The sequence below is a fragment of the Apis cerana genome, linkage group LG8, assembly GCF_029169275.1.
Source record: "Apis cerana isolate GH-2021 linkage group LG8, AcerK_1.0, whole genome shotgun sequence".
Classification (NCBI taxonomy): Eukaryota; Metazoa; Arthropoda; class Insecta; order Hymenoptera; family Apidae; genus Apis; species Apis cerana.
In genome coordinates, this window is record NC_083859.1 from 11,140,092 (window position 1) to 11,167,917 (window position 27,826).

The 27,826-nt window shown below is 20.3% G+C and overlaps 3 protein-coding genes across 15 annotated transcripts; 1 reads left to right on the forward strand and 2 right to left on the reverse strand.

Annotated features, from left to right (window-relative positions):
* Positions 1-311: 311 nt before the first annotated feature.
* Positions 312-11,408, reverse strand: LOC107999989 (UTP--glucose-1-phosphate uridylyltransferase). Of its 4 annotated transcripts, XM_062078929.1 has the most exons (11): positions 7,024-7,440; positions 3,063-3,190; positions 2,780-2,988; positions 2,177-2,359; positions 1,861-2,066; positions 1,703-1,778; positions 1,464-1,610; positions 1,254-1,392; positions 1,054-1,191; positions 759-925; positions 312-681 (listed from the first exon to the last, which is right to left on the reverse strand). In XM_062078929.1, the coding sequence occupies exons 2-11, from the start codon at positions 3,124-3,126 to the stop codon at positions 469-471; spliced, it is 1,542 nt and encodes a 513-aa protein (XP_061934913.1). In that variant the 5' UTR covers positions 3,127-3,190; positions 7,024-7,440; the 3' UTR covers positions 312-468. The 4 variants fall into 4 exon arrangements, with proteins under 4 accessions (XP_061934913.1, XP_061934914.1, XP_061934915.1 ...); XM_062078930.1 differs by lacking the exons at positions 3,063-3,190; positions 7,024-7,440 and adding an exon at positions 11,267-11,408 and having other exon boundaries at positions 2,780-3,016; XM_062078931.1 differs by lacking the exon at positions 3,063-3,190 and having other exon boundaries at positions 2,780-3,016; positions 7,024-7,475.
* On the reverse strand, positions 9,458-27,797 carry LOC107999987 (macoilin-1). 8 transcript variants are annotated; one of them, XM_017060086.3, is made up of 13 exons: positions 27,664-27,797; positions 26,856-26,997; positions 26,660-26,786; positions 26,444-26,573; positions 25,932-25,998; positions 25,665-25,872; positions 25,329-25,587; positions 24,947-25,189; positions 24,187-24,363; positions 23,816-24,088; positions 22,962-23,155; positions 22,650-22,796; positions 9,458-11,470 (listed from the first exon to the last, which is right to left on the reverse strand). In XM_017060086.3, the coding sequence occupies exons 1-13, from the start codon at positions 27,741-27,743 to the stop codon at positions 11,457-11,459; spliced, it is 2,061 nt and encodes a 686-aa protein (XP_016915575.1). In that variant the 5' UTR covers positions 27,744-27,797; the 3' UTR covers positions 9,458-11,456. The 8 variants fall into 8 exon arrangements, with proteins under 8 accessions (XP_016915575.1, XP_061934911.1, XP_016915574.1 ...); XM_062078927.1 differs by lacking the exon at positions 9,458-11,470 and having other exon boundaries at positions 16,537-22,796; positions 24,187-24,345; positions 25,329-25,470; positions 25,534-25,587; positions 25,668-25,872; XM_017060085.3 differs by lacking the exon at positions 9,458-11,470 and having other exon boundaries at positions 16,537-22,796; positions 25,329-25,470; positions 25,534-25,587; positions 25,668-25,872.
* LOC107999990 (m7GpppX diphosphatase) lies at positions 9,599-13,908 on the forward strand. Of its 3 annotated transcripts, none has more exons than XM_062078941.1 (5): positions 9,599-9,641; positions 11,785-12,172; positions 12,266-12,411; positions 12,624-12,960; positions 13,196-13,908. In XM_062078941.1, the coding sequence occupies exons 2-5, from the start codon at positions 11,821-11,823 to the stop codon at positions 13,372-13,374; spliced, it is 1,014 nt and encodes a 337-aa protein (XP_061934925.1). In that variant the 5' UTR covers positions 9,599-9,641; positions 11,785-11,820; the 3' UTR covers positions 13,375-13,908. The 3 variants fall into 3 exon arrangements, with proteins under 3 accessions (XP_061934925.1, XP_061934926.1, XP_016915577.1); XM_062078942.1 differs by lacking the exon at positions 9,599-9,641 and adding an exon at positions 11,335-11,476; XM_017060088.2 differs by lacking the exon at positions 9,599-9,641 and having other exon boundaries at positions 11,428-12,172.
* Positions 27,798-27,826: the final 29 nt, after the last annotated feature.

Below are 27,826 nucleotides of genomic sequence, written 5' to 3' on the forward strand. Positions count from 1 at the left end.
CACGCGCGCGCGCGCACACACACACATACATACACATTTGAATATCATTTTTTTTCAAATGAATATTATTCTAAATTTTTATTACGTGTTTTCTTCATATACAATTTAACTTCTATAACGATTACAATGTTTATATTTTTGCGTAAAGAATAGAATAAAAAATATGAAAGATATTAATAAGATCTTAATTTTAAAGAATTTAGAAAAATAGAATGATAATGAATAGAAAAATATTATAAATATTTTAATATAATTAAATGTAATTTAATATAATATATTTAATGTAAGATAAAAATAAAAATGAAACAATATATTTATGAACTCTTTATTATTGTTTTCAAAATAATATTTAATTATGCACAAATTATAAATTTTGTACATATTTTATTTGTAATGTTAAATGAATATATACTATATTTTTTTCTTAATTTTTATACTGTGCAATAGATAAAATTTTTTTTTCATTGTTTAATGATTCAATATACGTAAATTCCCAGAGACTATTTTATTTTCTAAAATTGTGCCTGATGGAAGATCAATACGTTCTCCATGATTTGCAATAATTATAACAGTTCCTTTAAGAGTTACACCTTTTCCAAAAGTAACATCACCAGACACTGTTAAATGGTCTAATTCCAAAAGATCTGGAATTGCTGGAAATCTAGTAAGAAATTCTTTGACCTATAGAAGAAAAATCACATTATTATAAAAAATTAAAAATTAAAAATTTTCATAAAAATTATGAATAAAATAATAACCTTTGCAAAATGATTATCACCTAATTTTATAAGAGGTGTAGTAGGGAACATTCGTTGAGGACTCATTACTAATGAACCATTGCGAAGAGTATATAAATTACTCATAACAAGCATTAAATCTGAAGTTTTTTTCACTGGTAAAAATCTACTCCGAGGAACATTTATACCTATTTATAGATTTATATATAAGAACATAATAATAAATAATATAATTATAATAAAAGATTAATAGATAATTAAAATTTTATTTAAAAAATTTTAAAGTTCACAAAATACAAAATATATGAATTTTTACCAATGCTTCCTTCAAATGATTTCATAGCTGCTCCAACAGCTGTTTCTAATTGAATGATATTTGAACCATTTGAAAAAGTCTTATTATTGACAATAATTTCCATGTTCAAAGAATTCTTTTCAAGTACCCTTTCAATAGCTAAAGAAAATAAGAAATATATATTATAATTATGAATTTTATAATTAAGAAAAAGAAAATACCGCTAAGTTTTATCCATAAATTATTTGTGTTGAAAAACTTGAATGTTTTTACTGATTTGAAATCATCTACATGATCCTTTGGAACTTGAGCAATTTCAAGTAAACGTAGTTTATCTTCATATTTAATTAATGTACCACCCTAGAAAAATATATAAAGATAAATTCTATTTCATAAATTTGAATTTCAATTTATAAAAAAAATTTTATTACCTTAACATCAGCTCGAGTTTTATCAGTAACTTCCATAACAAATTCAAGAGGTGAAGCTTCACGTTTATCTAATAATAATTTCAAAATTTTGAAATCTACAGTAGCACCTAAATTATCAATGTTTGAAATAAAACAATATTCACGTCCCTATATTCAAAAAGAATATTTATTATAAATAAATAAATAATAATATATAATTTTTTATACGTAAGAAATTGAAAAAATTAAAAATTTTTTACCTCTTTTATAAATTTTTTTAATAAACCTGAATTTCGAAAACTTTCGTAAAAATCTCCATGACCAGGAGGATACCACCTATAAATAAAATACTTATAAATATTTATATAAATAAATTTATTTAATAAATATTTGAAATTGTTAATGATATTAATCTTACGCTTCAATATCATCTGCAATATCACAGTGTTTTGCAGTTGGAAGCAAAGAATCTCTATTGATGCGAGGATAGCAACTTTGATTAAATGTTTGAATATTAACATCTATTCCCTTGTATTTTCTGATAATTCGTTGTGTATCATCATCCGTATTGAAAGAATTCATCAAAATGAGCGGAACATTAGCATTATAAGTTTTGTTTAAATACTGTATCCATAAGAAATAATAAGTAATAAAATAAATTTTTTGTGATATTTTAAATATTTTTTTTTATTTCTATAATCATAATATTTATATATATATATATTTTTTTTTACCTCAATTTGTTGTACTGTCAGATCAAGAAACGTAAGTCCATTGCGTACTGCTATTACAGATTTTGGACCATGACAGCCCATACTAGTTCCTAAGCCACCATTTAATTTTATAACGATTAACTTGCTTAAAAGAGTTTTCACTTCTTCTCCTTCTGGAGTTGGCAAGGAATTATAATCTCTTATCTAAAAATATCAAGCTTCATTAATTTTATAATTTCTTTTTTTAAATTTCATCATTAATCATAATGGAAGATTATACTCTCGATCATAATCATAATAAGATTAATCATAATAAGATATATTTTGATATATTTTCTTATATTTTAAAAAAAATAATACAAATATCAAATAATAAAAATGTTAATTTCAATCTTTAATTACATCAATTTATTAACACATTAATTTTTTAATGTTCATTTTTATCCCTATCCTAAGTATAAGATATATTTGACAATTGATAATATACAAGATAATATGAAAAATATCGAAGAAATATATTTTATTGAAGAAAATAATTATCTTTGTTCTATTTAAAATAAAAAAGAATATTAATATTAATAAAAAAAGATATTGCAATTATAATTTGAAAGAACATTTATTTACCGCATCGTCAGGCAATTTTTGTATACGATCCCATTCTAACGAAGGTCCTTCTTCTTGGAGGAATCGTCGAAAGAGATGAGTAAAGCCATCGAATTGTCGATGAATTTCCTCCTTGATATCGCCTGTTGCGGTTGCCTCAAGTTTCTCTAATTCATGCTGAAGCTCGTTTAGGGCATCTCTCTTAGTCCTTTCGCGGAATGCCTGCGTATCTGAGGGACTGCGTTGATGACCGCGTGCCTACGGATTTATTCACCAAGATGGTAAACGACAAAGTAATAAATACCTTTTCTCTTCATAAACCGCTTGAGGCTGCCATCATCACCATCCAATTTCGAGAAATCGTGCATGACGTATTATAATGGTTTTACACTTTTTATTTATTTATTTATTTATTTATTGTCTCTTTTCTCTCTTGTTGTTAATTATGTACTCGTTAGAAAGGAGTAAGTCGTTAAGTAGTCGTGGAGAAAGAAGATATTATTTTCCTGGTTTCTATTAAATTATCCTTAATTAAGAGAATATTATCAGGTTGAATCGATATCTGTTTCTTAGTGGCATTTATTATTGTCAATGATTATTGTTTTTTATTTGATCGTTTTTTTTATAAAAATAAATAAAAATTAATTTTTTTTACGTATCTATAAAATAAATCTAAATTCATTAATACTGATCAAATAAATACTTTTTTATATTTCATTTCATTATGAAATTTTTATGAAATTTAAAAAATCAGTTCTCTTTATAATATTTACTTAATTGTGTATAAAGAAAATATTTCATATAAAATAATATCAAAAAATTTCAAAAAGTTAATTCTAATAACATTTAAAATAAGATAGAAAGCTAAGCATAATTTTATAATACTACTTCAAAAATGCCAAGATGTTTTATTATTAATCGATCTTTTTCTTTTAAAAAAATGTAAAAAAATTAGAATTAAAAAAAATTATATATTTATTCTTTATTATTATTCAGTAGTTTTAATAATTATTAATCTTGAAAACGGTACTAAAAATACGAATCCTATTAATAATATCGTGTATACGTTTGCGAATGAATAATTTTAATACAAATTTATGCCAATATGTATATTTCGAAAAATCATTAATCATTAATATTATCGGCTTTTAGTATAATCACTTATCGTAATGGAAATACAAATAATTCGAGGCTACCATCTTGAATTACAAATAGATATTTTTTTCATTTTGAAAGAAAAACTATTTGAGTTAAAAAATTGCATTTAATTTTAAAATCAGTTCAAATTATATATTGATTTTAATAGATTTTAATAGATTTTCGTAGACAAAGTTATTCGACGAAAATTATCATATAATCTTTCTTACTTTGTTTGAAAATATATTTTTTACATTTTCTTATAAGGAATTTGAAATAATCATAATTTAATAATCAATGTAAAATCCAATAATAAAATTCACAAATTCTTTATAAAATTATTGCATATTTTATTACTAGATATCACCGTAACCATTTTAAAAATATTTCCTTTGGAAAATACGCATTGATGTTTTGTTCATTCTTCAATGTAATTTTAAGAGTTTTTAAGAATAATTTTATGGAATAATCAGTCAGTATTAATATCTTAATTACTTTTAACGCATATTAATATTAATGAGAAAATTTTTATAAAAAATTATAAAAAGAAATAGTTGTGCTAGATCTATAATAGATTTTCAGTTATAACCTTCAATTATTTTTTTCTTAAAAGTAAAAAAAATATTATCAAGAAATGAAATAAAAAAATAAAATGATAATTATTAAATATATACTACAGAACAATTTTTGAAAATTATCTCGAAGAATAGACAAGACATCGATACATTAGTTTTCAAAAGGTGTAGCTTGAAAGTGATTACAACGAAATTCAGCAATGAAATACATACATATTTATTTTACCACGATAAATCTGCGAACTTTATTATATCGTACATATATATTTATATAGTTATATAATGTTAATATTCAAATTTAAAAATAACATTCATAAATTTGATAAATAAGAAAAAATCGAATTAATTTAAAATTGTGTAATAAAAATTGAACATCTTTGATATATTAATGAAAAAAGATAAACCGTAAAAACGAAGTAAAAACGAGATGTTGGCATGAAATTTGATAATTTTACTATTAATAAAATAAGAAGAAAAATTGAGAATAGAATTTATTAAAAGAATCTCATTATTAAATGGTTTCAGATTTTATTTCATTTTAAATCTTTCAATTTTATGATTTTATGATCTTATCATCTGGGTAAAATCGGATATTATAAGTGATATTAGCTTTATAAGAACGGAATTCATTTATTATATTTCTTCAAAATGAAAATTGTTTCTTCAAATGCTTTCTTGATAGTATTATACGTTTTTATACGTTTTTATAATTTTATAAGTAAAGATTAAAAAGAGATAGAATATAATTTCAACGAACGATCTATTGTCGTACAAAAACCAATTCATTATTAAACGAATTATTTTCCTATTGCAATAGGATCAAATCAAAAAAATAAAATGTAATTATTTGAATTTCATCTGATTCAAAATAACAAAGTTCAACAATATATTTGCAAAGTTGAAAATGTTATATAATATACATAAACAAACAAGATATTATCTACGTCTTCGTGATTTTAATAAAATAACAACTATCATCTTTTTTTTTTAACAAAAAATGAAGAAATTTTCATAGAATTTTTATTTATTTTATCTTATTTATTCGAATTTAATATTAATAAAATATAATTTTATAAAATATTTCGAAATATTTATTTAATTTTTACAAAATGAATAATAAATCTAATTATGCTTGATTTCTACTTGATTTCTTATTATATGAAAATTATATTTTTTTACAAATTTAAAATATTTATTCAGATAGAACTTTATTCTCTTCGTAGTTGGTTTTAAAATTATATGTACATATTCAAATATTTTATTAAAAATTATATATTGATAAAAAAAAAGACAACAGAATATTAATTTTTGATATTTATTCTTTTATTCTGCAATGATTTGTTTAAAAACAAAATAGAATATATGATGAAAAATTAAAAATGAAATATTTAATTGAATTTTGGAATCAATTATATTTATTGAAACTATGATATGTATATTTAAATAAAATATAAAAATAAATCTTGAATATCATTCTTAAATATATCATACTATATATATATATATATATTAAAAACAAAAGAGATCTTATCATCTGAATAACAATTAAAAAAATATTAGATAATTAGATGATAAGTTCAAAAAGATATTATATAACTAATAAATAAATAACTATAATAAAAGATATTATATAATGTATTAAAAAATTATATCAAAATTAATCAAATTAGATTATTCCTAAATATTCATATAATTATAAATATTAGATTCACATATGTATAATAATATAATATGAAATTATAAATAAAAATTTTCAAATTGATAAATATTAATAATTGATAAATATTATTAATAATATTATATATAATATTAATAATAATAAAAAAATAAATAATAAAAATTTATACAAACATGAAATATCAGAAGCAAGTAATATTAATTTCTGTTCGTGATTGTTTTGAATTTATATGAAAGATAAAAAAAAGGATAGAAAAAGTTTGCAAAGATTATGACAAGCATATTCTTGTATTTGTAATCTTTTTTAACAACATTATTATGGCAAACTTATGATATATGATGTAATATGGACAATTATATTTCATTAATGTGTATTTACTAAATTTTACAACTATATAAAAAATATATTACATATGATAAAGCGTTTTAGATAACGATTCAAGTCGTAAGTTTTTATCAACGAATGAATCTTAAACGGCTGATTTATTCGATTATTATCAATTGAGTTCGATTTAAATGTTATCTAATGTTTTCAATTTCAATGTTCACCGCTTGGATGATAGTAGAATGGAAATTTCAATGTTTACAAGAGAACAAATGCAAGGTTTAAATTAGTATGGATTGTGTCAATCAAATAGTTCGCGCGACCAAATTTCATTGGATGCAAACAATCGCAATTATTTTCTAGTGGAATATTCTATACAAATTATGGGAATTAATTCTATCATTATATCTATAATAAATAATAAACGAATGATTATATATTCTAAGAAATTTGAATATCATCGATTTCAAAAAAAAAAAAATTTCAATAAAATTCTGACAACCATGGAAAACAATACGTTATCTTTTTTCTCCATATATACGATCACTTACATTCAACAAGTATTCCATTCGTATATATCTTTCTCAAAGCTCTACAAAGAGCGAGAGTGCGCGCGAATATTAATTTTCACTCTTGTCACTCACAGCATGCGAGTGATTGTTTAAATTCACGTCTAACCGACACCAAGCTTTCGAGATCCTCAAACTCTCGAATGAACGAAACCAACTGAACGCGATACTAGCGCGCGAGTTAATGTATCTTCAACAAGCGTGGATGTGTCACTATGATATAAATCAACGACGTATCATCGAAGCTACCTATCATTATCACTTCTAAAAAGTGAATCGTTTAAATATTACATCCGTATACATGATGATAAAGGAAAAAAAAAAATTAAAATATATATTTGTATCAAGTTTCTTCAGTCACGATTTTTAACATAACACTATTAACCGACGCGACTGTACAACTTTGGCGCTATGATCGTTTCATTATCGGCCGAATCGTGATTAGTTACATTTCACAAGGTCACGTAACATCATTAGCTTTAAAATTTATTTAACTACACGTTGTTTTTCATTTCAGTAAAATGCCATTTGAACTTTTTTCTTAATATTATATTGTTCTAAAATATAGAAAATAACAAACACGAAAGATACGCGTAATCAGTTACAACGTAAACGTTAAAATCAACTAGCAATGAAATGATTTAATTCGATTTTATATCAACGATTTGTTGAAATTTGAACTTTTTATCAATTTAGTTTGATATACATAACGATATTTATATATTATTAAAATTAAAGAATCTTAAATTTTTTGAATAAAATTGAAAAAAAAATATAATAAAATACTATAAATATGTATTATAATAACAATAAATTAAATATATATATATGCATGTGTTAATTCTATTAATGTATAGATATCGTTAAAAGACAATATTAAAATGTTTATGATAATAAATATGATATATATAAATACGTACTAAATTACATACGTACATAAGATTTGCTAAGTAATATATCAATTTGAATTTTCATGATTGCATATTATATAATATAGTAAATATATATATATATATATATATATATATATATAATTCTTTAACTTGAATTCTTACTGTAACGTTTTGTTAAAGCTATATTTTTAATACAATAATTATTAAATAATTTCAAAAAATTTTAAATTTGTAACAATTCTAATTTTTACCAAAATCCTAATTTTGTATATATTTTTTTATAACGGTTATGATTGTATATTAAATATATATATATTTTTTTATTTAAAATTAATAATTATAAATATTCAATTAGTGATATATATAATATATGTATATGATCTTATTTTAGAATTTAATCATGATATCAAAATTTACAAATGTAAAAATAGATGAATTTATGATATGTATATTTTTTTGATACTTAGATCATTTTTTAAGTAAAGATAATAATAATAATAAAAAAATAATTTTCTATTTATCTTAATTAATTCTTCTGAATGATATTAATTTGATTAATATCGATAATATAAAATAAATTATGTATTCTAAAAGAAAGAAAATAATTTGTTTTTGAATTATTGTTTACTTTTATTTATACTGTTATTTTATACTGTTATTACTTTACGGATTAATATATTAAAAGCAATCAATCAATTTTATATCGATGAATCAAATAATTCTTTGTTTAAATCTTGATATATAAACAATTTTTAATTTAATATTTTTTATTTATATTATGTTTTAAAATTCTTATTTTTTTCATAAAAGAAGTCTTTTATGAAAATCTTTATTTAAACCTTTAATAAATAATAAAAATAATAAAATTATGAAGAAATCAAATTATGAAGGTAATTAAATTAAATTAAAAAAATAAAAAATAATTATTCTATTAGGATTTTTAGAATTTTTTTCGTCATAGAAATGTTATTAGCTGAAAGATTGAAAATACATATCTATATAAAAAATAAATAAATTTATATAGTTTGCATTATCAATAAAATGATTAATAAAAATGATAAAATAAAAGGTTATCAAAACGAGATAAATCTTGACTTCTAGATCTTCCATTAACGATATGATGCGATAATTTGAAATATTCAAACTTTCCAATAAAAATTACGATGAAATTAAAGGTTATTGGTATTTAGAATTAAAAAATATATATATACTTAAAAATGTATATGTATATATACATTTATATATACATATGTATATATACTCAAATCTTTTTATTATTATTTTGAAGAAACAATTCGAATTGACTTAATTGTCTTTAAATAAGATTGAAAATTATCTAAAGATGTTTTGAATCGTATCTAATAATATATAGTCAACACAAAAATGTACATATTATAATATATTTGTATAAACTAGAATATTTTGTAAATATTATAAAACATACTTATTTGTTGTTCTATGATTAATAATTTTTATGTAAAGAATATTTAATTAAAAGAATCATTCCAATAATCTTGCAATTATTAATAATATTTATATCAAATATTTTTATTTCAAATTAAAATTTTATAAACTTGTGTTTTTTAAATTTGATGATGATATTTAACGCAATGCTCTCTTTCTATATACATACATATATAATAAAGATATAATAAAGATATGTCTATAATAGACAGTTGAACATTTAAAACCGATATTGATTGTTTTGTAAGTATTATATTTTGCCGATAATATTAGACTAAACATAATATATAATAATTCATACGTATAAAGTAGCAAACGAAATATTGTATATATCATACATGTTTACAAAAGTAAGTCTCGCATCTTCTACAGTCTAATAAAGCATAACCGCAGATTATCCCACATAATCTTGCGTAATAAACGTATCACAAGGAGAAATAATGTTCTATCGTATGTTCATAGCCAAGAAAAAGTATTTTATATATAATAAATCTAGGAAAATAATCTCATTCCTTGAATTATTAAAAGCGATATTTAGTAATAATTCAATTTTATAAATTTAATATTTTAATTAATTTTTAATAATTTAATTTTAATAATGATTATTTATTTTTTCTTATACATATCTTTTATCAACTAACGATATAAATTAATTTCAAATTTATTAGAAAATAGATTTTGTTTGATGAAATTTAATTAAAATAAAATTTAAATATTATCTAATAAAAAATGAAAACCAACTGAAAAATTATACTTCTGATCATTTTTATTTTGCATTTTGAAATGATTTCTTATTTTGAATGTATATATATATATATAAAAAATTTATTTTCTTTCATGTTTGTTTCTTTTAAAAATAAATAATATTATAAATATTAAAATTTTAGAACAAAAAATATTTTTTTATTCATTAAATTTTTAAATTGCAAATTTATTAGTAATTTAATAACATATATGTAATACATATAATTTAATAGTATATATTTACATATAATATTAGAACATATGATATGTTAAAGAAATAAATTTTAAAAAGATCTTAAGAAGGAGAGAAGGGGGAAAATAGTTTTTTATAATTGGTGATTTTATCAAAATTTATACAAAAAAATTGAAAAAAATTTTCTTAAGGTTTTATTTTTTTAGTTTTTATTTTTTAAAAATTTTTATTTTTAATAATGTTTTTATTCTTATATCTTACGAATTGTATAATGCTATAAAGAGTATAAGAAATATTTGATATATTTTATTTCAATATAACAAAAATATATGTATAATTTTTATAATGTTATTATAATGTTTAATTATATTTTAAATTTATTAAACAATTAATATATATAAATTATTTTGTACAATATTGAAATTATGTATTTAGCTTTTAATTTTAGATTTCGTTATGATATAACTCGTGATAATCATAAATAATTATCTATTCTATTCTATTTTATAAGAGAAATATATTTATAAATAAATTATTAATTTCTATTAATTTGTATTTATATTTACAATTCTGACGATATTACGATTTAAATAATTTAAATTTTATTTTATTCATAATAAAGAAAATCGTAACAATAAATTTGAAATTTAAAAAATAATATAATTCCATTATAATCTTACATAAAAAATAGAAAGAATAATTGAATCACATAATAATGATTAAAAAAATACATAACCTCAGTATAAAAATAATTTTTTACATAAAAATACCAAAAATACATTATTTATTACGCATAATTTGAAAGTATTTAATACACAATGAAAAATATAAAAATATTAAGATAAAATTGCAACAAAAATCTATGATTTTTTACTATGAATTAATATTTAAGGAAAAAATGAAAAGGAAAGGAAATGAATAGATGTTTTACCTTTCTATCATCTACTTGTAGCATCGTTATTAACCTCTTAGCTCACGTAGTAGATCGTTTCTAATGTTCGTCTTTAATAATCTTATGAAGGTTACCAAAAGATAAAGTTTCTGCTTTGGATCTTCGCCACCGTGTTTAGATCTCGTTTATATCTATAATCTATATATGTATACATATATAACAGTTGTACTCAATCTGTGGATCCTGCAAGTATATCATAAATATATATATATATTTATACTATTGGCGAATTAAATTTACATATGAATTAAACATAATTACAATAAACAATTATTTTTATAATATATATAATAAATATAAACAATAATGCATTTAAACATTGTGAATAAATAACAAAAATTAGATGATTTTCATTTTTTATTTACATAATCTAAAAACATTGCTTAATTAAATGATAGTATTATCTAAAAAAAAAAGTTATGTAATTTAATAAAAAGAAGAATAGTTCAAAAATTTTTATTTATAATATTTTTTATTTAGATTTATAATTTTTGAAGTTACAGTAAGAATTGTTTGAAAGAATATCATCAACAATGGCGGAAATATCTTCTAACAACAGTGCGGATGAATGTCCACCAACAAAAAAAGCTAAAATACAAATAGAAAATACATCCAAAAATGTCAGTATACACGAAACAGAATTCTGCTCATCTATATTCAATATAAAAAAGATATTACAAAATAATTGTATGAGAAAACAAATATGTATAGAAGGTGTTTTTAAAGGATTCGAAGACTCTGCTGTTATCATATTAGAAAAACAAAATTTTTCAGACGATGAACAATCAGTGACAGAATTGTTTAATAAAGACACAGTTTTTCATAAACTTTATAACAATGATATATATGGAAATTATGAATGTTTTCCACTTAAAAAATTTAATGGTATATTGCAATGAATTTATAACCTAACATTATACTTTTTCTTATAGAGAAAGTTTCTTTTTTTTATTATAGAAAATTTTTATATTATTTAAGGTATAAATGCAACAATAATACATCCTGCAACAGAAAAACATATTGAAAAATTTCGAAGAAAAGAACTTCATATTATAGATGAAACTTATGAACTTTATCAAAAAATTACTCTTCCATATATAGAATCAAGCAGTTTTTCTATAGAGGTATATTTATAAAAAATATAGAATATTTTTAATTAAAATGATGAAAATTTATTTAATATATTTTTATATTAAAATTATAAATGTATAACTTAAAGTTTTTAATTTATAATATAATAATTTATATTATTAATAATTTGATATTTAATACAAATTTAATTTGAAAATTACTTTTATTGAAGACTTAAGTTAAATTAAATTTTTATTTTTTCTAGTGGATATATAATATTTTGGAACATAAGGCAGAACAAGATAAAATTATATATGAAGATAAAGATGAGAAAACTGGATTTATAATAGTAAATGATTTGAAATGGGATGGACAACCAAATACACTAAAATTAATAGCACTTCCATTTCAAAAGATTCGATCTATAAGAGAATTAAATGCATTTCATCTTCCTCTATTGAAAAATATAAGAGAAGCTGGAACTGCGGTAATTGCTAAAAAGTTTAATATATCTGCTTCTCAACTTAGAATATATTTACATTACCAACCATCCTATTATTATCTCCATGTTCATTTTGCATATCTTATGTTTGAAACTCCAGGTAAGTTTAAGATTTATTTTCTTATTTTTATGAACTTTTTATTTATATTTATTCTTTGAAATAAAATATGAAATAATTTATGAAGTATAAAATGTTCATTTTATGATAATAAATATTAAAAAAAAAAATTTTGAATTTCTTTCAAATTTGTATAATTATCAAATTTAAATTATAATTTTAAAAGCAAATATTTCAAGATTTTAAATTTAATTAATTGATTAAATTTTTTTCATAGGTATATATGTAGAAAAAGCACATCTTCTTTCTACTGTTATAAGAAACATTGAATTGATGTCAGATTATTATATGAAAGCTGTACTTTCATATGTTGTTGCTGAGCAAGATCCTTTATATATCAAATTTTTGGAAGAAGGAATTATAAATGAAGTAAAATCTAAAAATACAGAAGATTAAAAAATAAGATAATTAAAAAAAAATCATGTATTAAAATTAAAATTATGTTATGTGTTATAAAATATTGGAAAATATTAACTAATATTTTAGAAATATAATAATAGATATCATTATTTGCAATTATTAAAATTTTATGATTTCAAATGAATAAAAATTCAAATTTAATATTTTTTATAATTAATAACTATTTTATATAATTTATTTTTTTTTATAAATGTAAATAACTTTTTATAATATACAAAAATGAATTATTAAAAATTAAACGTGATATATTATTGCTTTTTTTTAATATTAAAAAATTTATTTTGTATATGTATTAAATAAACAAATATAAGAAAATCCTAAAAATATAATATAATTTTAATATAAATTTTAATATAATTAATTTATTTTAATATAATTAAAATAAAAAATTATTTACATTTATATAAAATGCTTTTATTTATAAGTTTTTAATATTTATACGTGTATGTATATATATAAAGATGAACGAGTATCTACAATAAATTCTTATTACATATAGTAAAAAATAAATCGTTATTTTTTTCTCTGAAAAACATAAGAAATTGTAAGATTTTAAATATTTTTTAAATATATTTAATTAATGACATTAAAATTATTGACAAAAACATTCATAAAGCACGGAAATAAAAATTATGTATATAATAACATACACATATTAAATGCGAATATGTATATATCATAATATTTTTTCATATATATAAATTTGAAATATTATAAATTGAAAAATATTTTTTTTTTAATAAAATAATGAAAAATATTAATATTGTTATCATATTACAAAATAGAAGTAAAAAAAAAATATAAATATTTGTCATATTTATATATATAATTTATTAAAAAAAATTTTTATTCATTAAATAAAAACTTTTAATCAAAAAATTATAAATTCAGTGTCTTTGAAAATTTAGCAAATTACAAAAAGAATGTTTATTTATTATTAAAATTATTAATAAGTTTTCATTCTATTTTCAGTTTTAATAAATAGAAAAAAATCATATATAATTATTTTTAAAATAATTTGGAAAAGCATTTGAATTTAATGATATTTTTTTCTTATAAATTCAGATAAATAGTTTAATATAAATGATTAAGAAAAAAACAAAAACAAAATTTTATTGCGCATTAAAATAATTTATTAATATTTATACTTACGCATTTTTAAAAATATATAAATACTTATAAAGAAAGAAATAAAAAATAGACAGAATTTTTAAAATATCTAATTTTTTTACTGCAATGTTATCGATTTTGCGATTTATATATAATGATCTTTTCTTTCTTTTTATTATTATACATATAATTTATTTAGATCAAAATATTTACTAAACCTGTTTTAGTAAAAGATTTTTTTAAAAACATATTTATACTTCTATTAAATCAATAGAATAGAATATAAACAATAGAAACTAAAAGTCATGAGATTGAAATAATTATAAACATTTATAAATTAATATATTATTAAATATATTTTTATATTGAAATATTTTAATTTAATTTAATGAGAACAAAAAAAAATACAATTACTCATGTTGAAAATTTAATTTTGTACATTAAAAAATTAAATAATTTCTTTGCAGAGATAATATGGAATAAAAGAATGATAATTTTATAAATTTTCTTATTTTTATTAATGCGAAAAGAACAACTATTGTAATTAAGAAGAATAACATTTACGGAAATATTCTGTCTCAATATTTTTGATCACGTTGAAAATATTTAAATAACAGTTCAATTACAATTTTTACTAACATTAATTATTTTTTGTTTTTCTTATACAAAACAATAGGTGAGGTAGAAAATTTATGAAATAACGATGATTCATATGTACACGTGAAAATTTAATCATATTAATTATAATATATAAATTATACACGTGTTATTTTACAATATTTATTTTAATAAATATTTCTATCGTATAAATGTCGGTACACAATGAAAAGTCATTAAGTACCAATACCAAGAAGTACCTATTTTTTTTTTCTTTCTTTTAAATCTTATGTAGCATAAAGGAAAATATAGAATTATTTACAAAAAATGTAACAAGATTGATAGTACTTTTTATGCATACTAAAATATATTTATTACGTATGAAAATATTATGAAATATTTGAGTTTTTAAATATGCACGAATATTCAAATTGTAATTCACTGTGCTGCAATTAAGAGTAAAATGAAGTTTTTCCCAATAAATTATTTAATCATTTATTAATCATTCCATTATTAGAATGTGCAAGAAGAATGTAAAACATTATAAACACAATGATTAAAAGTGAAATAAATCAAATTTTAAGAAATTCTTTTAATAATTTGGAAATCATGATAATGAAAAACTATTTAAAAACTCATTTGAAAAAAATAATTTTGTTTTCTACAGCAGTATTTTGGAAAGCAATGTGAAAAATGATGTGTCTTTTATTAAAAAAAAAAAAAGTGAACTATTGACATAAAAATATAAAAAAATTTACTTCCATAGTAATCGGAATATATCATTATAAAAAGGTACACGAATAAAAAAAAGTAAACAACCATATAAGTACTTAACATGTGTACTTGTATACACGTAAGAAATTTTTTTTTTCACATAGAAATTACACAAAAATTAAATTTCTGTTTTAAAGATTCTCGTCTTTTTTGAGCAAGATAGTTTCATTTTAATATTTTTTATGCAAATGACAGAAAAATTTTAAGAAATATCCTTTGTAAAATTCATTTAAATAAATTGTAAAAATATTCCACTTGATTATTAATAAACTACGCACATTCATACAGACTAGACGAATTTTAATAATACGGATCATTGTCTATTTTAAACTGAAATGATTTAAATAATTGAAAATCGAAAGATGACGAAGAATGTTAAAAGTTTTTTTTTTCTATTTTTTTTTTCTCTTTAATATGAATGCATAAGAAGAAAAGGGCATTTGCGTGCATTGTCATTACATTATGAGATCAAAATTATAGCCATTTTTTTGTAGGTATATATTTTTTTAAAAATATATATTAATTTTTAAAATTATCTTAATGCTAAATTAAGAAGAAAAAGAAAAACAAATTTCGCATGGCCAAAAACATAACAAAGAAAAAGAAACGCGCTACAAAAAAATATATAAAATTATTTAAAATAAGAGGAAAAAAATATAAATTACATTATTTCTAATTTTTAACGATTGATACAATGAATATTTGTACATCTTTTTCTAAAAAAAATTGTTTATCAACTATACATAGTCTATCAGAGAAATACAATTTAAAGAAGTATTTTGAATATATGTTTGCAATATTAATATAGTTATAAAAAATAATGATTGCATGTTTTAAATTTAATGTTTCGCAAAATTACTTTCAAAAAAACCTTTTTTCTTAATACCACTCACACAATCATGACGCACATTATTTTTAATAAAATACATTTTTTCATTTTCATCTTTTCTTATCGTTTCATAATAATGAATATCTTCATAATATTGTAACAGTTTTACGTGTCTCATTTTCTTATGAAAAGATATCAATTTTAATTTTATAAATTAATAAAACTACTTAAAATAATAAATTTCTTTAATTTCTATTTCTTTTTTATCAAATATACAGTATGTTAATAATAAATTATTAAAAGAAAAATATTTTATAATCATTTAAATGATTCTATTTTAGTAATATTTTATTTTTACAAATTTATTATTGATTTATAAAAATTGCATAATACTATAGAAACAGAATTATATTAACATATTAGATGCATATACAAGTACATTACATGATTCTATATATGTATGTTTTCCAAAGGATTATTATGAACATTTAGCATTTCGCTTTTTATAATCATTTATTTATAAAATTTCATAAACATAATGAAACAAGTATTTTTTGTTATATTTTTATGAAAAAAATTTTAACCATTAAATATATGAACTCCATAAAACTCAATTCTATTATTTTAACACATTTAAAGATATCTAGATGAAAGTAAACAATTCAATTTTTTTTTAAATTTAGTTAAAATTTAATTAGAAATATACATATTTAAATATTATATTAATGAAAATTATTCAAATTGTAATTAGTAACAATGTATTTAGTAATGTAATTAATCAGAAATAACAAAAAAAATATATATGGCATTAGAATTTCATGATATGATTTTTAAAATCTTTTTTTATTAAATTATACCATTTTTTACTATTGATAAATAATTATTCATTATTTCATATAGTTTTTAGTTATAATTATGTAATAAAAAAGAATGATTATCTATTTTTGTTTTATTATACAGAGTAGTTTAAATAAAATTTTAGAACTTATTTTCTCAGGAATCAAAGAAAATATTAATTTTTTTTTATTTAAATGATAAAAGAAAGCTTTAAATTTAAAGATTTTAGAAAAAGGACTTAAAAAATTAAATCAATATTTTCATTGATTTCATTGAGAAAACAAATTGTAACATATATATATATATATATATATATATATATATATATTTCAAAATAATGTTGCAAAATATCACAATGTAATATTTTATTATAAATTTAATTTAATATATATGAATTTATTTCAAATGAATTTATTTTTTACACTAAAAAAAAGTATTTTTTTTTATATTAATTATTTTAATATCTGTAATAAATTTATCATATTTTATTCTTCTTTTGAAATACTTAAATCCATAACAAAAACAATATATTCTTATTGTCATCAAAGTTTTACTATAAAATATATATTAAACGCGATTTCTTAAAAATTGTTAAATATAATTATTATGCAGTCACACTGGGTTATATAAAAAGCACCCTTCATAAAATTTAAAGTACATATAATGCATAAATAATTAATCTCAAATTTTCGTTTCCAAAAAATTAAATGTACGTGTATATGCTATGAAAATTAAATAAACATATATAGTACAGCATGCATATGAGTGTTATGTGTCAAGTCATGTGCGTGTGTACTTGCTCATAAAATATATCACATTAATTTTATACAAACAATATGAGTGAATTAAATAAGAATATATAATAAGAATATATTTACGAAACCAGCCTTATAGTGGAATTAAATCCATAATAAGTATATTAATCGCAATCGTTACAGCACTTCCTGATCAGGTACTTAACATGCACTTGATAATGCGATATTTTAAGAGAGAGAGAGAGAGAGAGAGAGAGAGAGAGAGAGAGAGAGAGAGAGAGAGAGAGAGACAGAGACAGAGATAAAGAAAAAGAAAAAAAAAAAAAGAATACTCGCTTTTTAAAAAATATTTCTATTTGTCGTACAACACATTTTACGTTTTTCTTATCAAATTAACTCATTTATGTTTTGTATTTGAGATATTATTCTATTTCTTTTTTCATATAATGTGTTACACTTAAACACACATGTATTACATAAAAAGATGGTAACATCAAATTCAGTATCTTTTTTACCTGTTTTATATAATATTTTTCTTATATAGATAGAATAACATTCTATTGTAGATAAAATTCTATTCCCCTTAAAATATCATTTACAAGTTTGTAATATTTACTTTATTTGATATAAGATATTTTTAATTCATTTTTGCTACTATTATAAAATAATGATAAATTTTTATAGTAGTCAATTTTAATTTGACATTTTTTCTCAATTTCATGAAAAAAATTTGTCTTTTTCATAAAAAAAATTAATTAATATGAAAAATCATAATCATAAATGAGTTAAAAGAACAATTTTTTACTTAAAATAAATTAATAAACTTCATATAATGTTTTGACTATGCTACGCAAGTGCCCATACAATTTATGTAAATTTCTTTTTGCGTTTAGTCTATTTTAAGTAATTATTTACACTGTTTCATTACATTATAAAGGCTTATGCACATAATGATACAAGTTGACATAGACACAAGTCTGATTGATCTTAACTAAAAAAAACCTTAAACATAAAATAAATTTCCATATTAGTTAGATGATAATTATTAAGAAAATATGAAAGTTTTATGCATATGATCATAAACTGTATCATTCTTTTTATAAATCTAATATAAAGATGCATTAATATTTTAAAGTAAGCATGTTATCCTTCTATTTAATATAAGTTTAATTGTCAACATCAGTGAATTATAAAATTTTAAAAATTAAAGGGTTTATAATAAAAACGACCTTTCAGTTTTTATCTTTTTTTTTCTTAGAAGAATAAAAAAATATTCTAATACCTTTAATTTTTGTTCAATAGACTTAAATTAACGAAACATATTATTACATAATTTCTGTTGATATTAGCTATAATTATTAGACAATTATTATTACAGAAGAACTATATTTAAACAAATCATAAAGTGAACTTTATGATTGAAATTCAAGAAACAAGGATCATTTATATTATAAATCCTTCAATTGTTTACATAAATTTAAAGATGAAAAAAAATTAGCACTGTTTATACATATTAAAATAACAAATGAAACAAAGGTTTTCTCAGAGTTACACGACTTTTGTATTGATATGCTTTTAATTTTTTAAGCAAAAATTATTTTTATCCATATTTTTTATAACATAATATTCATATTGTAAATCAATATTAAATCATAAATAATTCGTAATTTTTAAAACAATTTATATAAGTATTTGAACAAGACAATTGCGCTTTGAATACAATTATCGTGTAAATTGAAAAGTACCCGTAACATATGCATTGTGCATTAATATTTAGCAATTAGTACGTGGATCATCCAAGAAACATGAAAATAATTAATGAACTCAATAATTTAATGAGAATACTATATGAATTTTTCAATTTAATATATGAAAAAAAATTGTTATTACTTTTTCAAATAAAGACAAAAATATTAAATGAATATTAGATATCTAATAAATATTTGTGCTTATAGAAATCCACTTGACTAGTTGGTCATGATCCACTATGTTATTAATAAATTGTCATGACAGTGCTTTATATATACAATCATGGAAGAATGACTTTTATGATATCAACCAGTCGTTAAATAATGTTCATTGAAGCAAGAAGGTACTGGCTTTCTAGCGGATTTAAAGAATACATAAAAATCATATCTTCATCATTGAGATCTTTTATATATAATGCCAACTTTTTTCAAAAATATCTGTTGTTTTTTGCATGAAGATATTTTATCATATTTCGAAGGAAATAGCATAATGATATATATTCTAATATTATCATTAGTCTTTTAAAACTTCATCAATGAACAAAATACAAAATGAAAAATAATTATTTTTTAGAAATTCAAACATTAATTACTAATTCTCTTACATACACACCATTCTGTATTAAATATCTTTATATCTATAATTCTGTGTTAATAATTATCTTTAAAAGTTATTAAAAAAAAATAATAAATTTAATGTTTTTAGATATTACATCTAGAAATTAAATATATAAAAAAATAATATAAAATAGTATAAAATCAATGAGAACTGATGTATCACATAAACAGTATGTCATATACCTTCATTAATAATCATTAATAATCATTAATAATCAACTTTTACTAAATTATATTATCATTGGTTAATAAGAATGAAATTTCTTATATTATAAAAAGAATATATTATATTCAATATCTAAATATGTGAAAGGAAGACATTCATGGGAAAATTTAAAAAAATTTTTCATTTTATTTCTCCAAATTGCTAAATACTATATAATTAGAATATTAATAATGTTATTAAAAATTAGAATTTTGATTTGAAAATTGATTTAACTATCTAATTATAAACGATTTAATTATTTAATATATAAATAAATGTGGCATTACATTATTTTATCTCTTGAAGCTCATTATATAAATGAGTCATAAATTTTTAAAGTAAAAAGATCTATCTTTTCCATCATTTTCATTACCAATTATAATATACTTAACTTAAAATTTTTTTACAAAATTTCTATCTATTATATAAAACACTGTACACATTTCGAAAAATTATTATGAAATATTAACACTTATTTCATACCGTTCGAAAGCCAATACACAATTTTACCATTCTAAAAAACTAAAAGATTATATTCAAAAAATATAAAAAACGTATAGAAATGAGAGAATATCAATACGTTGATGATTATTTCAAAATGAATTTGGCGTTTTCGACATTTACAATTCTTTCGAATGATAACGGCAGGTTTTTCAATGTATATTAATGGCTGGTTTTGGATGATCACATGACTTAAAATGGCTTCATTTGCCAAAGACATTAAATACAATTGTATGCTGGACTAGCTTCGGATTACGACTTGAATAAAATTTGTGTCTATAACAAGTCGTCATAGATTTAGGCATATGCTGTAGGAGGATCAAATACAGATTAAATTTTCAATTTTTCTATTTTATAAGAAAAAAAAAAATATTCATTATATCGATCCAAATTATATTGTTTTCTATTTTTTTTTATAGCTATATTTTTATAAAATACAAATTATTATATAATAGAACATCGTATTTTTAATAGAAAGTGTGGTATGAAAATCGATATAATTTGAATAAAAAATTAGTAAAATATAGTTTTTTAAACATCAACAGTAAATTTATCAAATATTACAATCTAAATAGATATACTAAATTTAATTTAAAATTTAATAATCATTTATAATAACTAGATTACGCATTGCGTCATTGTTGTTTCATTTTATTAACTTTTTTAATACATCTTTTATAAATACTAAAAAGATAAAGGTATCTGTTAGATCAACCTACAGCATGTTTAATAGAACGTAACTAATTTTTAAATATTTTATAATTTAATATTAGTTACGTTCCATGGTCATAAGTAGTTAATAACATTGTATTACTTCAGGTGACAAATACAATATAAAACATGTTTCTAGAAGCCTCTCATGGAAGACATTATAAAAGATATCTTTTATTAAAGATATCTTTTAATGAAATTTGTATTGACAAATTTGTAGCATAAATTGTCTTTAAGCAAATATTACACATATACTTTATGTTATAAATGTTAAAAAGATCTAATATTTTATTACCTGAAATTTAAAAATTAGATCTCAATAAAACAGTATATGTATGTATAAAACTTAAGTTTGTATTTAAACTTCCATTGAGAAACAGACTGAAACATGTTTATGAAATATATATAATCAATTTTTTGAAGCCCTAATATGGCCAAAAATTGTTTTTTTCAAGCTTCGGTAGATGCTATTAGGGAATTTTTGGGTGTATACGCTGTCGCATTTGGATCCAAATTTGACACTGTACACCCTGGACAGGGACTTTCATTTGAACGTATTTTTGTACCTGTAACTCGTACTTCATTATTTAATCGAAGCTTAGATGTCGTGCATGTTGGCGCAGGTCCAAATGTATCTTGTGGCATCACAGCTAAATCTTGGGCTATTTTTGCTTTTAATATTTCAATTTCCTTTTCTTGAGATCTAATTAAACCTAATTCAACACAAAATATATATTTTATTCTAATTTACTATATTTTAAAAATATTTAAATAAAAAATATTTTAAATAAAAATATATTTCAAAAATCTGTATTTAAATTAATTATCAAAATATTAAAGAATAATAATAATTTAATTGAAATTAAATTTTTACTTACTTTCTCTGATTTCTAATTGTCGTTTAGCTTCACCAAGTGCAGAAAATAAATCAAGTTTTATACGCGTTTCTGCACTTAAACTATCTTCTAAATGCGCAGTTTTATCTTGTAGCGCATTTAATGCACCAAGTAAAATTTCAGATTCTTTGTGATTTTCCTTACAACGCGATATATCTTTTTCTAGTGTATTGCATCTAAATACATATAAATACATATAAATATATATATAAAAAATTAATATATAATACATAATTTTATGAATTCACAATACGAAAAAAATATAATATTAACACATTGAATGCTAAACTTCTAATATAGTTCTTCATTTATGTAAAATTAAATTTTCAGATAAAAAAGAATAAAATTCACGTATCTTTTTTTAAATTAATAATATTAAGAAAAAAATATTTATTTATTAATATATAAATTATTTTAAACTATTATTCATAAAAAAAATATCTTGAAAAAATTTTTCTAATAGAATTAGAATTTTCAATAAAAAGGAAAGTTTTATTAGCTAATTATTAGCAGCATGTATTTGATATTGTTATATTAAACTTGAAACATTACATCATAATATCATAATTAATGTTAAATATTTTATAATCTATTAATTACTATTAGTTTCAGTATTTTAAGTTCATCAAGAAACATTTTATTACATTATATATTTGTTAAATAATAATTATATTTACAAAAATATAAATGTTATTACTTGTAAATTTTAATATTATATTTGCTAACATTCAATGTATTAGTTTATGAAAAATTAATTTAGGTAAGTTAATTTTTAGCATAAAATATTTTTAAAAATTGTACTTTTTTTATATGATTTATTATTTTAAAATTCTTACCTATCTTCTTTCGTTTTAAGCTCTCGTCGTAAATTTTTGAGATCTTGTTCCATTTGTGTTCTGCGACTTTTACAAGTATCTGTACATTCTTGTCTAACAAGTGGCGGCGGCGGAGGCGGGATTCGTGCTTCTTCTGCAGCTCGTCGTGCTCGCCTCTCAGAAACCAAAGATGCTTCACAAGCAGTACGTTGTTTTCTTTCTTCAGCAATTCGTTTTTCCAACGACGACATTGTTTGTTTATCTAATTGACGAGCTGTTACTAATCCATGTAATCTGTTCATATAAAGATATATATAATTAAAAATATTTAATAGTGCAGAAATCTATTAATTTAATTTTAATAATGTAGAAATACCATTATCTATACATACTTGCTTTGTAATTGATCATTATCATGTTGAAGTTGTTGTATATCACCCTTAGCTTGGCGTTCTCCATTTTGTAAGGAACTTATTTGAGAACGAAGTTCTTGTTCCAGTTGTCGACTGGATTGCAGATCTGATTTCAAACGTTTTATGTCAGCTTCAAGCCTGCGACACATCAGTAACCTATTTAAATGATATTATATTACACTAAAGAAAAAACATGATAATATAATAATTGTGCTTTTCGATTTAACAAAAAAAAAAAAAAAATTAAATTTATTTAAATAAAATTTTTTTAATAAAAAAATGAAATAGAAAAGTACAAATGTATACGATATTAAATTTCAATTTAACACAAAAACAAAAATGAAAAACATAAAAAATATAATAATAGAACTCCATTTATCAAAACAAAATTTTTATTAATATCCAAGTGAATGTAATTAAGTGCTATCATCTTATTATTAATATTAATCACTCCAATTATATGATCATCTGCTATGAATGAAAAGAAAGATGTAATATATAACAAGAAGCTAATATATTATATAATCCAAAAAATAAGCTGTATGTATGATTAAATTTATTCATTTGAACTTTATTTGAACGAAAAGTTAAAAGTATTGAGAGTAATCGATGAACTTCTATTATATGAACTTACTCGGTTACATGAACTGCTTGTCCCCCATCAGGTTCATATAAATGGAGTTCTATTGTACCTAAAATAATATTTTTATTGATTCATCAAATGATATAAATAATATACCTTTGGCAATATTCATCTTGTTGTTTTTGCTGTTCAGTTATATTATCAACTGTGACTTTAAGTTGACGAGTTTTTCGCTCACGTTGATTATTAATAGTCGAAGATGATTCTCGATTTTCTTTTATATTATTCCATTTTCCTGTTACAGAACCATTAGTCTGTGATTTTAATGTATGACCACAATTTCCGCTTTTAATAAATTTATCTTTTTCTATTTCATTTGTATCAAAATCATTGACAGATCTGTAATTTTCATTCAAAATATTAATAAATTTTTTATTATATTATAAAATATAGATAAAAAATATATATAAGTACTAAATCTGAATATATACAAAATATTTTATGATATATAATTAATTTCAAATGTATTGTTACTTACCCAACTCTTTCAATGAATTGTATGTCATTGTGATTAATAGTATTTCCATTTGTATGTATAAATTTTTTATCATTTTTATCAGATTGTGATAAATTTGTTACATTATGCTTATTGTGTTGTTCTTCTTGTTTCTCACCTTTATCTAAGGATTTTCTGTGATTATTTTTTGTTGTTACATTTTGATTTGTTGATGTAATTTGTGTACCTATATGCAAACTGCCATTTTGTATACCTGTTTCTACGGAATTACTACTGTTTCCTATAATATATTTAATTATTAAATTATATTTTACTTTTAATATTATAAATATATTAAAGTTGAAAATAAATACAAACTACCTCTACTTTTTTCAGGACTTGGATTACATTGTGAATTTAATTTATTATTTTGTGATTTAACATGTTGTTCTAATGTAGTAATATGAGATTGTGATGGAACTTGTATTGGTTGTATTGTAGTAGAGGTTTGTTGCTCTAAAGGCAGTGCTTGCTGCAATAGTTGTAAATAGAATTCATTTTCCTTTGCTACATCTTTTTGCTTCCTCTGAAAAAAAAATTCATATATAAAATCAGTCTTAAAATAATTGATGCTTATAAATTTACCTGTCTCATTCTGTAGCCGATGTAGCTCTTAAAGCCAAAACCTAATGTAACTACAGGATAACCAATGCTAAAAAAAATTATATCTTAAGATATTTTTATTATTATTTTTATGTTGATATTTATTAAATATAGTAATAATAAATTTTAATAATTTATTTTAATTGATTTTTCACAGTAATTTCCATATTTTTGTTTTAATAATAATAATCTTACTTTCATATATACTAACAATTTATTATTATTATTTCTTTATTACTTAAATTGTTAATTTCTAATTTTTAAATTCATTTTTTTATATTTCTCAAATTCTATTCATTAAAATATGAATAAAGAAAAAAATATATATGTAATATACAATATATAATATATAATATATAATATATAATATATAATATATAATATTAATATATAATATATTATATTATATTTATTATATATTAATATTAATATATAAATATATAATAAATATATGTAATATGTAAAAATATATGTAATAAGAAAAAAATATATACCAATGTGCTGCAAATGGTCGACAGAGATCCAAATGAAAGGGCATATGTCGTAAATCTCTTAATCGAACTGCTGCTTCTATATATAGAAATAGTAACCATAACATCACAGTTGGTAGGCATACACCTTTATCTATTTCACATATAATATATTTATACATTATTTTTATTATAATTACTTTTTATTAAAATAATCTAAAGTAAAAAATTTATATTTACCTGTATGCCAAACATATTGTACCCAAACATAAGTGCTAGCAGCAAAAAATAACCAATGTACTGGTATGAAAAAGAAACAAATCATATCTGATGTAAGAGCAATACAAATAAAAAATACAGAGAAGGCCTGAAAATATAATTTACACTTTAAAATTAAATATATGTATTTGTTGCATAAATTTTTTTGCTCACTTACCAAGCCTTGATATTTAAAAGAATCGTAAACACTTCTGAGTAGTAACCAAAATGGCCATAAAAATTCAAATCGAAATTCTAAAATGAAGTCTGCCAAAATTACCATGGCCCATAGTAGAAGAAATTTTAAATAAAGTAATGTACTGAAATAAAAAATATTATTTTATTATTCTTTATTGTAAAACAAACAATAATGATTTAATGATTTAATATACAAATATTAAATCATTAGTTTTGAAATATTTACAATTATTATATATACTGAATATTTTTAATAGAAAATAAAAAAATAAATATTACAAAATATTACTATATTTTCAAACAAAACAAAATAAAAACTTTAAAATATAAAATTATACAAATGATTTTAATTATATAATTATGATAACTTAACATAAATTATATTAAAAAAAAATAAACTAAAATTCATAATATTTATAAATTATAAATTTATATAATTATATGTAAAAAAGCTATATTACAAATTAAATAAAAAAATATATGAAAAATATATTAAAAATAATTAAAAAACAATTTCAAGAAAATCATTTAACAAATTATTTTCAAAACAAGCACACATGGTCAAGGTTTTAGCAAATGTCAAGTATATCACACAGTTTCTGGAAAACGGTCGACAATCACATACTGATATAAAACATCATAGAGACTTTTACACTCCATAAATTGAAAAATGTAACAATATTTGATTGATAGTTTAAGAGTATTTCAAGAGATGATTCGTTAGATTTTTGGTTATTTTTAAAATTAGCTATTCCAATAAGAGAAGACATATGGCGGCGAAAATTTACCTTCCGTAGATTCCCTCGGTGAGCTTGTTGCGTTTCAAGGGCCTCCGAAGCTTACCGCACTCGACATTTCTTCTCTTCATATTCCTTGACACTTTCACCACAACCAAAACGATGTTATTCGCGGCGAGCAACAAAATGGAAAAAACCGCAAATTTTCTGCGGA